The 11,480-nt window shown below is 46.6% G+C and overlaps 1 protein-coding gene across 1 annotated transcript; it reads left to right on the top strand.

The window, feature by feature from the left end:
- LOC142912142 (cyclin-J-like) lies at window positions 1-3,708 on the top strand. The gene is made up of 5 exons (XM_076060459.1): window positions 1-118; window positions 636-846; window positions 1,011-1,123; window positions 2,150-2,321; window positions 3,545-3,708. Exons 1-5 carry the CDS (start codon window positions 53-55, stop codon window positions 3,706-3,708), a joined length of 726 nt encoding a protein of 241 aa, XP_075916574.1. The 5' UTR covers window positions 1-52.
- Window positions 3,709-11,480: the final 7,772 nt, after the last annotated feature.

The raw sequence follows: 11,480 nt of genomic DNA, 5'->3' as shown, positions 1-11,480 counted from the left end.
CCTGTCCGAGTAATAATCTCCTGAGCACGAGGCGCGAGCGACGGACCAAGACATGGACAGAAGCGAGTGGTGGCAAGGCGAGTTGGCAGATGACATCTACCGCGTCCTTCGAGAGAAGGTATCCGCCTCTCTCATCAATAGGCCTCCTACACGCAGACGCAAATCCTACGAACTGATTTACACGGCACGTACGTTCGAGTGCTCGACTCGCAGCGAGGAGGTTGCAAGTTCAATCCTGGCCAGCGGGTCGACCCGGCCCCCTATCTCTCCGGGGACTATAACACGAGCGATACGGTACCTTGTGGAAGAATAAAAGTGGCTGTGCTTTGGAGGTACGGATCTCCACACCTCGTGGTTTTTTTTCATCGTAGGCTGAGGACTACCGAATGAGTTCTTCGCCATCTTTCACTCGCTTGAACAGAGAGACAATTTTGGCCGTGGCTTTTGTCATTCTTGGTTTGCGTGACGGCTAAAGTTAAATGCTGTGGCCCACCGTAACCGGGCGCGTCGCCTCCTTAGACCCCCAGAATAATCTATTATCGTTTCAAAACACCTCTTGACCTCTTGACCCAACTCCACAGCGTCCCAACTGCCCTCCCAACCCCCGCGTCCTCGTTTTTTTTTCCCCATCGCAGGAGCTGTCGCTGCCTCGGTTTTGCGCACGCTCGCCCCAGCTGCACCTCCGTCGCCACTTCGTCGACCTCCTGGCAACGCTGAGCGAGCGCCTGCAGCTGGGTGTGGCCACGCACCACCTGGCCATCGCAATGTTAGACGTGTTCATGGACCGCCACGACATCACCGTCCGCTGCCTCTACACCTGCTCAATCTGCTACCTCATTATAGCAGGTCGGTCAATCGGTCACGTGCCCACCCACCCACCCACCGGATCACTCGCTCATCTCTCGATCCCCCGATCACCCGCCCGATCACTCGATCACTCGCTCATCTCTCGCTCGTACGCTTTGTCGCTTGTTCACCGTCGGCATGCGTGTCCCTGACACCCTGCGCAGCCAAGTTCGAGGAGATGGATGAGCAGGTGCCGCGACTGGACTGGGTGAACCGGCTGGAGGTGATGACCAAGCAAGGGTTGAGTCTGTCCAAGGAGGAATTGCAACAGACGGAGGTAGCTGCATGCCCCTATTAATTCGGCATGCAATGTTTCATCCCAGAACCGTTCCGTGCATTGTCATGATTCAAGGTCGCGATTTGATTCAAGGAACCAATTGTTTTGTCTTGCTACTTTACAATCTTACTCTGTCGGTCTGTCGGTAAAGTCACATAGATGGAAAAATAATGCAAAAAATCACGACGTTTCGATGGCAACACAAGCAGTCGTCTTCAGGTGATTGATTGTGTTGCGATCGAAACATCAAAGACCCAAAGAGTATGAACACATCATCTCTGTTTCATGCCAACTAATTATTATGTAGACAATTTGAATGTACAGCCCGAATTTGAATATAGAAGCGTGTCTTCTTACTAGATAACAGGAAGGCAAAAGCTGCGGAATAACATTACCACAGCAGACCTGACAAATTAACGTGGAGTGGTGCTCATTTATTTGCACGATGCTGGAACAAGTGCAGGAAATTCTCCCTTCCTATGGTGGGGCTCAGTCTCTCCATAAAACAATCACCCCGTGACGATTTGCTTGCGTTGCGATGGAAACGTCGTGATATTTTTTATTAATTTTTCAGATCTACGTGGCTTTACCGAAAGACTCAAAAGAATATGATGGTCTTCTTTGGTTCTTTCGGTAAAGTCACGTAGAATGAGAATAAAATAATAAATTGATAAAATAAAATAACACAATAATGAGAATATTATTGTGTTATTTTATCAATTTATTATTTTATTCTCATTCTACGTGACTTTACCGAAAGAACCAAAGAAGATTAATCCTTGCAAGTCATGAAAGCTTCAAATCGAAATTTAATATGATGGTCATTGCAATTACCCGTGCAGACGAAGGGGCCGAGTTGACTCCTTGACCAGACATTTGAACTGTTTTGCGAGCCATGCACCAAACCCGACTAGTTAAATAAACCCTCCAGGCAACACACAGCAGCGTGGCGGACTGAATGCTTCACGGAGTGGTGGCAGCTGTGCCGTGCCAGCCCACTCTCCCGTCTGCCTCCCCCCTGCACAGTTCCTGCTGCTGCGTACACTCGACTGGAACCTGTGCACGCCCACAGCGGCGCACTTCGTGGACTACTTCCTGTGGCTGTCGCGGCGTGAGGACGCCCCGGCTGGAGGCTTGTCCTACCGGCACGCGTACACGACCAAGTACACGGCCCACTTCCTTCAGCTCGCTCTGCAAGGTGCTCGCAGAGCTGTAGAGGAGCGTTTCGTAGGCACCGGCCTTGCAGTGCTAAGGTGACCGGCGACAGAAGGGGCAGTGCCTGAAACGTCACCGAATATTTTTTTTTTTTGTCCAACGTCAGAATGTTGATATTCTTAGCTCTTTCGGTAAAGTCACGTTGAAGGGAAACAATAAAATAATAAAATGATATAAAACTATAAAAATTCTCACGACGTTTCGACCATAACACAAACGGTCATCATCAGGTGTGTCGGTTTGCATTAATTAATTTATTTTTAAACAGTGTTTTTATTTATTAAAAAACGTCAGCGCCACGCGCAGCGATTTGGCAGTTCATCTATGTTCTGAAAAGAGGAGGGGGGAGACGAAAAATTAATGTATCTTGTCTGAAAGCCACCGTAAGCGTGGCGCTTACTGTGACTTTCAGACAGCATACATTAATTTTTCGTCTCGCCTCTCTTTTCAGAACATAGATGGACTAGTCCTTCTAAATAAACTGCCAAATCGCTGCGCGTGGCGCTGACGTTTTATAAATAAATAAAACAAACACCGTTAATAAAATAAATAAATTGATGCGAACCGCCACTTCTTTCAAATGTTTCTTGCCGTTGGTTTTCACACCTGATGATGACCGTTTGTGTTATGGTCGAAACGTCGTGAGAATTTTTATAGTTTTATATGTTTTATTATTTTATTGTTTCCCTTCAACGTGACTTTACCGAAAGAGGTAAGAATATGAATTACTGCAGTCACGAAAGCTTTAAATAAAAATTTTAGTCGGAATGTTGTTCAAATGTTCAGGGTGCCGTTGGCCCAACGTTCCTCGTTCACTGGGTGCTTGTGCGTTTAAGCGTCTGTGTGTGTGCCTGCCTGTCATTCCTGTGTGCAGGGTAGAGGTGGCGTAGCGGTTAGCGCTACGCTGCAGCTACGACCCTGGACACCCTGGTCCAACGCCTGCTCACGGCTATCACCGGTGACGATTATCTGAACCGGTCCTGGGCCTCCCCTAGGTCGACTCGGCCTCAAATGAGTAACTCAATGCGGTGTGTAAACATCGCCAGCACTGTGGAGACAAAGGCGGCCGGGCGTGGTGCTGGCCACCCACCCCCTCGTGTGCCACAGTGCCGACCTTCATAGGTGCTGCTACTCGCTAGCAGCACTTGCCCCAACAGTCTGTTAAGGCTAAACGGAGGGTTTTTGTCTTTGTTTGTGTGTATGCAGACCACGTATTCCTGAGTTTCCGTCCATCCGTGGTGGCGGCTGCAAGCATAGCATTGGCCCGTATAGAAGTGAAGCTGCCCTCTGCGTGGACTCTGTACATGCAACACTTCACTGGCCTTGCCTGGGAGGTGATCCTGCCATGCGTGGAGCAGCTGATTTGGTGATTTGCACGACAAAACAACACAAAGCTCTCCTAAGTGACCGTTTAAGAGACCTATTAAGGCTGAGTTGTGGCTCACGAGGTAGCAACGTGCTCTTTTCTCTCCACAATTTATGTTTACAAACCAATACCGGTTACTCGTTAAAGCCGAATTTACCCAAGGGAAATTGAATACAGGTTATGCGTCGCTGCCCAAACCATCACTGCTGCCCAAACCATCACTGCTTTAAGATTAACTGTTAGTCAAAGTGAAAGTTGTCTCCCAGATCAAATGAGGGATGTCGGTGGGACCGAGGTAGTCGTGTCAATTCAACATTCACACGGTGGAGGCCAGTATCTCCAGAGGACAAATACTGTTGTCAAGTTGGCATGACGAGAGGCTACTAAAAACAACGAGTATGCCATTTTCTTTGGTTCTTTCGGTAAAGTCACCACCACCACGTAGAGTGAGAATAAAATAATAAAATAAAATAATAAAATTCTCACGACGTTTCGGCCACAACGCAAGCGGCCGTCTTCAGGTGAATGGTACAGACCTGTTTGCGTTGTGGCTGAAACGTGGTGATAATTTTATTTTGTTATTTTATTATTTTATTCTCATTCTACGTGGTGGTGACTTTACCGAAAGAACCAAAGAAGATTAATCCTTGCAGTCACGAAAGCTTCAAATCGAAAAGAGTATGCCATTGTGCAACAGATGGCAAATATTTTAAACAATATCCATGACGACTAAATGAAGCTGATATGTGGATTCCTGTGCGTGCGAATTTCACGTCCTAGTCCATCACGGATGCCCTGAGACTCGGTGAGGCGCTCCAGCATTACCCATGGTGCCTTGTGACTCATTGGTAGATGGGCCCTTATGGTTGAGGTTTCTCATCACCTTGCTGAATTAAATAAGCAGATGAACGCTAAACGATTAGACATTCTCACGGTGCTGTTGCTGGCTTCTTAGTATTTTGGGCCTGTGCTTAGCGACCGTTATTTAAACATAACAACATTAAGTTGCACGCTCTTAATTTTTAGAGATTGGGGAGTACGGTTTTCAGATTTTGCCCCAGGGTTGTTTCCACTTATGCTATATTGAGAACAAACTACTACAAACGACAGTACTATGCGGCGGTGTTAATTACTGCAGTACATCCCATGTGTTTTTATTGATGTTAAATTATTATATTGCTGTCAAGGGCACGGTGTGATATTGGGTTCAAGGATCACAAGATGGGCGTGAACCTAACATGATTAGACCCACAGGCATGGACCTGTGTGTGTCAAGATGGGCTTGAACCTAACATGATTAGACCCACAGGTATGGACCTGTGTGTGTCAAGATGGGCTTGAACCTAACATGATTAGACCCACATGCATGGACCTGTGTGTGTCAAGATGGGCTTGAACCTAACATGATTAGACACACAGGCATGGACCTGTGTGTGTCAAGATGGGCTTGAACCTAACATGATTAGACCCACAGGCATGGACCTGTGTGTGTCAAGATGGGCTTGAACCTAACATGATGAGACCCACAGGCATGGACCTGTGTGTGTCAAGATGGGCTTGAACCTAACATGATTAGACCCACAGGCATGGACCTGTGTGTGTCAAGATGGGCTTGAAGCTAACATGATTAGACCCACAGGCATGGACCTGTGTGTGTCAAGATGGGCTTGAACCTAACATGATGAGACACATAGGCATGGACCTGTGTGTGTCAAGATGGGCTTGAACCTAACATGATTAGACACACACAGGCATGGACCTGTGTGTCTGTTCTAACTCTACGTCCTCCCCCTGTGTTCGAACTCTTCAGTAAATACAACTTCAACAGGAAGCAGGTCATGGAGCTTCAGGAAAATCCTGCTGTCCACTCTGAGCAGCCCTCCCACTCAGCCTCAGCCATACCACGTGTGCCTCTTCACCAGTCAACTCTACAGCAGCAGCAGCAGCAGCCACAGCCACTACAGCAGCAGCAGCAACAGCCACAGCAGCAGCAACAGCAGCAGCAGCCACAACAACAGCAGCAGCCACAGCAGCAACAGCAGCAGCAACAGCAGCAACAGCAACAGCAGCAGCAACAGCAGCAACAACAGCAGCAGCAACAGCAGCAGCCACAGCAGCAGCCACAGCAGCAGCAACAACAGCAACAAATGATGCAGCAGCAGCAACAGCAGCAGCAGCAGAAACCACAGCAACAGCAGCAGCGACAACAACAACAGCAGCAGGAGCAACAGCAGCAGGAGGAGCAGCAGCAGCCACAGCAGCAGCCACAGCAACAGCCACAGTAGCTGCAGCAGCAGCCACAGCAACAACAACAACAGCAGCAGCAACAGCAGCAGCCACAGCAGCAGCCACAGCAGCAGCAGCAACAACAGTAGCAGGAGGAGCAGCATCTGGTGCCCAAGTCGGTGCAGACGCCACCTGTGGAGGTGGGTCAGGAGATGGAGTCGTCGTCGCCGCCGCTGCCGCCGCCGTTCAGCAAAGAGACCCTTGGCAACATTTGGGATGACCACGTTTTGGCCGCGCAAGCCGCGTGTCAGCAGGAACCTGGCCATTGAGCCGCACAACAGATAGATCGGCAGGCTGTGCGGCGATTGCTGTTGCGTTTTCGGCAGGGCACCGATTTCAGGAATGCAGAACACGGAGCGAGTTGTCGGTCAAAGCTGAGCTCGTCAGAGCTTTGGTCGGCAAGCTGTGGGGGTGGGGGGTGTTCAAGGAGGCTGTAGATTACCGGCAACGAAAGCGTCGCAGAATCTTTGCGACGGTTGCAAATTTCTATTAATGAGGCGTCGTGCCGCACGCAATCCTGTGAATATCGCAAACCGACTTCCGCTGGTCAAGAGGCCAGCCGAACGCCGACAAATAGTGGGTCGGCCTGCAGTTAAAAGCCACGCTGTTGGGGCCCGGCTCCGCTCTGGCCATTTTATGTTTGGCCATGAATTCAAATGGCCAAAGAGACATAGTAAGAATTGTCTTCAAGCCTAAGTGAGCATTGGTTGATGCTTATTTTCACGGGAGTTTCTCAGCTAATGAAGGTATTTTTTAAGGACATGTCTGTGAAGCGATCGTTGCCGTTCCACAAAGCGGTACTTACTGCGTCAATCCCGGAGGAATAATTGGTCGCGAAAGCCTACGTGTTAAACTGGAATAATTGTAGAATCCACCTCTGTGTGCGAATTGAACTGGCGACTATCTGGTTATAGGTTGGACACTTTTATCACTGCGCTACACTGAACAACATTACCAAATACACGGAACATAATGTGCCATCTGTTTAGCCGTTAAAAGAATTGAGGAGAAAAAAATAACCATGCGTGGAATTTGTACCAATCTCATGTCTCTGTTGCGGGGCATAGTGTTAGCCCAAAGCCACCCAGACACTTCCATTAAACCAGGGGTCGGGAACCTTTTTGACTAAGAGAGCCATGAAAGCAAAAAATTTGGAAATTTATTTCAGTGAGAGCCATATAATATATTTTAAAAGTGAATTCAACTAAATGTCAGTATAATAAGCCTCTGAATTTATTCTTTTAAATAATGTTGTTATAACACTCACCATTAATGCGACTTCTGGTGCTGCATGGATTTGCTGATGTCTTTGTAGTCGGGTTGGTACTTGGTGAGGTTAAGCTTCATGCAAGCGTTGAGGCTTTCATCCGTTAAACGTGATCGTAGGTTGGACTTGATGTTTTTAAGATGTGAGAATGACTGCTCACATGCATACGTAGATCCAAACATGGTCAATACAGCAATACTCACACGCTGCAGTGTGTGGTATGTGACAGGAAGCGCGTTCCAAGTTTTGAGAATCAGCTGGTCTTCGGGTTGGAGTTTTTTCATTTCTGTCCACATGTGCTTGCTCGCCAACTCCGCTTTCTGTCGTGTGATTCTTTCCAAATCTTCATTCAGTGACTTGAACTTATTCACCCACATGTCTGAGGCCTTCAGGTCAGCCACTTCTGCTTCAAAATCTCTGACGGAGACACCAGGGATGTAATTCAGGTCGGCTGTGTTCAGTGAACACTCGTTTGGATGGGTGATGAACTTAAAAAGACGAGTGTGCTCACGAAATTCTCCAAAGCGTGCTTTGAAGGACTGTAGGAGACTGGATGTGCAGCCAGCTAGCTGGTGGAGATCAAGGTTTTGAATGGGCTCACTTGCTGTGCATGCATCTTTAAATTGGCTCAGTTTTTCAAAATGTAGTAAACGACCTGTTTCAAGATCCGTGATGAAAAGCTCCAGCTTGTTTTCAAAAGAAAATACAGCTTGTTGAAGGGATAACACTGTATTTCCAATGCCTTGCATTTTCACGTTGAGCTGGTTCAGATGTTCAGTCAGATCTACGAGATAGTAAAACTTGAGGAGCCACTCGGTGTCGGCTAGCTCAGGATGCCCGACGCCTTTCATTTCAAGGAAAGTCCGGATTTCGTTCAGGCAAGCCGCAAAACGGCTAAGCACCTTCCCTCTTGACAACCAACGCACATTGCTGTGCAAAAGCAGACCAGGATAGTTATTTACAACTTCATCCAGCAGTGTTTTAAACTGGCGATCATTTAAGGCTCGGGCAACAATAAAGTTGATCACACGAATGACCAGCGACATCACTTCGCCAAACTGCCTGTCACACATCTGAGCACAAAGTGCCTCCTGGTGTATAATGCAATGGAAACTTAGGATGGGTCTATTTTCATGTTCACAGAGAAGCGCCACAAATCCTTTGTTTTTCCCCACCATACACGGAGCACCATCAGTACACACTGAGAGAAGTTTATCCATAGGTAGACTTTTTTCTTGAGCAAACGCCATGAAAGACTTGAATAAATCCTCCCCTCTTGTGGACCCTTTTAATGGCAGAACAGCAAGACTTTCTTCGCGCAGTGTGTCACCAACAGCATATCTTGCAATCACGCTGAACTGCGACAGATGGCTCACGTCTGTTGACTCATCCAAAGCCAGAGAAAAGAACGGCGCTGCATTTATGTCCTTCACTTGCGTTTCCTCCACTTTGTTTGCCATCACGATGGTACGATCATGAACAGTTCTTGCCGACAGAGGCATGTCTTGTATCCGTTTGATTATCTTGTCTTTGTTCGGAAGATCATCAAAAAGTTCATTGGCTACATCCAGCATGAACGTTTTAGCATACTCGCCATCTGTGAATGGTTTTCCGTTCCTCACTATTGCTAAAGAACCAGCAAAGCTAGCCGAATTATAGTCACCTTGCCGGGTCCATACGCGGAGTTGCTGCTGGCTAGCTTGCACCCTGCTCAGAAGCTCTTGGCACGCTTTCTTTCTGCTGTCTCCCGCAGGGTATTTTGATGCAAAGGTAGCGTGGCGCGTGTCGAAGTGCCGCTTTACATTCGACCGTTTCAACGATGTAATTTTGTCATTGCAAATTAGACACACCGCAGAACCCGCTCTCTCCACAAAGGCGAATTCTTCGGTCCATTCGTCCTGAAATGTACGATACTCGTCGTCTTTTTTTCTTTTCGCCATCTTCTTCGTCGAAGGGTTAGCTTTGAGCTAATGACCGAGCAGACGCAGTCTCAGACTGATTCAAAAGGGGGCGTTTACCTGTTTTACCCAGCAACGGCAAACGTAGGCCAGTATCATCCAATTAAAATAATGGACAATTGCTCCTGCAGCCCTGAACAGGACATGCGCAGTGAAAAATCGATGGATGGATTAAAACAAGTGAGAATATTTTGTTTTATCTGCGAGCCATATGCAATCATCAAAAGAGCCACATCTGGCTCGCGAGCCATAGGTTCCCGACCCCTGCATTAAACAGTGTGAACTGTGTCTGCTACTTGTTTTTATATATTGCGACCTTGTCACTTATGCATCTCTCAGAAAGAATGTGTATTAATGAAATTACGTGTAATTGTAGGGATGGCAAAGTCAAGTTCGCAGTTTTCTGCATCGACATGTGAAAGATGCTGCTACGGACAGGTGTAATGCTGTAATTTCATTGTGGATAAGTATGTACACTTTAAATGGGCACATTTAATCCTGTGTGTGACTGGGTGACAGCATTTAGATTCAGAATTATCTCTTGCATGTGAGACAAGGGAATCATTCATTGTTTTAGACTATTAATTTAGAAAAAAATTATGTTACTGATAAAACTGTCTTCCTGCTCAAACGATCATGGCATGATATTCGTATTTATGGTCCTGATCCAGTGTTGGTAATTCCTTTAATATCACCAACAAATAGTATTTAAACCTGTAATTGACTAAAAAATCCGATCATAACAGCGCAGGTTGTAAAATCATGTTTTACTTGCAAATAAACACGAACCGTTTCTTCTTAAGCAGTGCATTGTGGTTCTCTTACCTTTGGTCACTGTCAAAATAAATCTGAGCAAATCTGACCGACTGTCAGGTAGCACCAATACAGAGATGGGTAACTCTAGGCCCATGTAGTCATTGATCAGACTCATCAGTGTGGTATCATCACCAATACAGAGATGGGTAACTCTAGGCCCATGTAGTCATTGATCAGACTCATCAGTGTGGTATCATCACCAATACAGAGATGGGTAACTCTAGGCCCATGTAGTCATTGATCAGACTTATCAGTGTGGTATCACCACCAATACAGAGATGGGTAACTCTAGGCCCATGTAGTCATTGATCAGACTCATCAGTGTGGTATCATCATCACCAATGCTCACTGCAGTGAAGACTGCCTCTGGCAAGCCACACATGTAGAGTTGCCACTTTCACACCGCGGGGTCAATTAGCTGGGCTAATTCAAAACAGCTCGAGAAAAACACAATACAAACTCAGCGTCTGATGCCACGATACTGCTAAGGCAAGATGAGCCCATCATAATAGTAACACTGTGTGTCTGTGTACACCATGTTAATTACACTGTGTGTGTACACCATGTTAATCACACTGTGTGTGTGTGTACACCTATGTTAATCACACTGTGTGTGTGTACACCTATGTTAATCACACTGTGTGTGTACACCATGTTAATCACACTGTGTGTGTACACCATGTTAACCACGCTGTGTGTGTACACCTATGTTAATCACACTGTGTGTGTACACCATGTTAATCACACTGTGTGTGTACACCATGTTAATCACACTGTGTGTGTACACCATGTTAATCACACTGTGTGTGTACACCATGTCAATCACACTGTGTGTGTACACCTATGTTAATCACACTGTGTGTGTACACCTATGTTAATCACACTGTGTGTGTGTGTACACCTATGTTAATCACACTGTGTGTGTGTACACCTATGTTAATCACACTGTGTGTACACCTATGTTAATCACACTGTGTGTGTACACCATGTTAACCACGCTGTGTGTGTACACTATGTTAACCACGCTGTGTGTGTACACCATGTTAACCACACTGTGTCCACCTATGCTAATCACACTGTGTGTGTACACCTATGTTAATCACACTGTGTGTGTGTACACCTATGTTAACCACACTGTGTGTGTACACCATGTTAATCACACTGTGTGTGTAGACCATGTTAATCACACTGTGTGTGTGTACACCTATGTTAACCACACTGTGTGTGTACACCTATGTTAGTCACACTGTGTGTGTGTACACCTATGGTAATCACACTGTGTGTGTGTACACCTATGTTAATCACACTGTGTGTGTACACCATGTTAATCACACTGTGTGTGTGTACACCTATGTTCATCACACTGTGTGTGTGTACACCATGTTAATCACACTGTGTGTGTACATTTATGTTAACCAAATGCCAACGTTGGCTCAGCGTTGCATGTTT

This window comes from Petromyzon marinus, unplaced genomic scaffold (assembly GCF_048934315.1).
Source record: "Petromyzon marinus isolate PM22_M1 ecotype Great Lakes invasive population unplaced genomic scaffold, UKy_Petmar_22M1.pri1.0 PM_G_Scaffold_19, whole genome shotgun sequence".
Taxonomy (NCBI): Eukaryota; Metazoa; Chordata; class Hyperoartia; order Petromyzontiformes; family Petromyzontidae; genus Petromyzon; species Petromyzon marinus.
This window is presented reverse-complemented; position numbering and strand designations above follow the sequence as displayed.

Bases quoted from the DNA above. Each gene is read 5' to 3' on its own strand.
- LOC142912142 (XM_076060459.1), top strand. From the start codon at position 53: ATGGACAGAAGCGAGTGGTGGCAAGGCGAGTTGGCAGATGACATCTAC. The intron at 1,124-2,149 runs GTAGCTGCATGC...CCCCCTGCACAG, and splicing joins AGGAATTGCAACAGACGGAG to TTCCTGCTGCTGCGTACACT. The intron at 2,322-3,544 runs GTGCTCGCAGAG...GTGTGTATGCAG, and splicing joins CCTTCAGCTCGCTCTGCAAG to ACCACGTATTCCTGAGTTTC.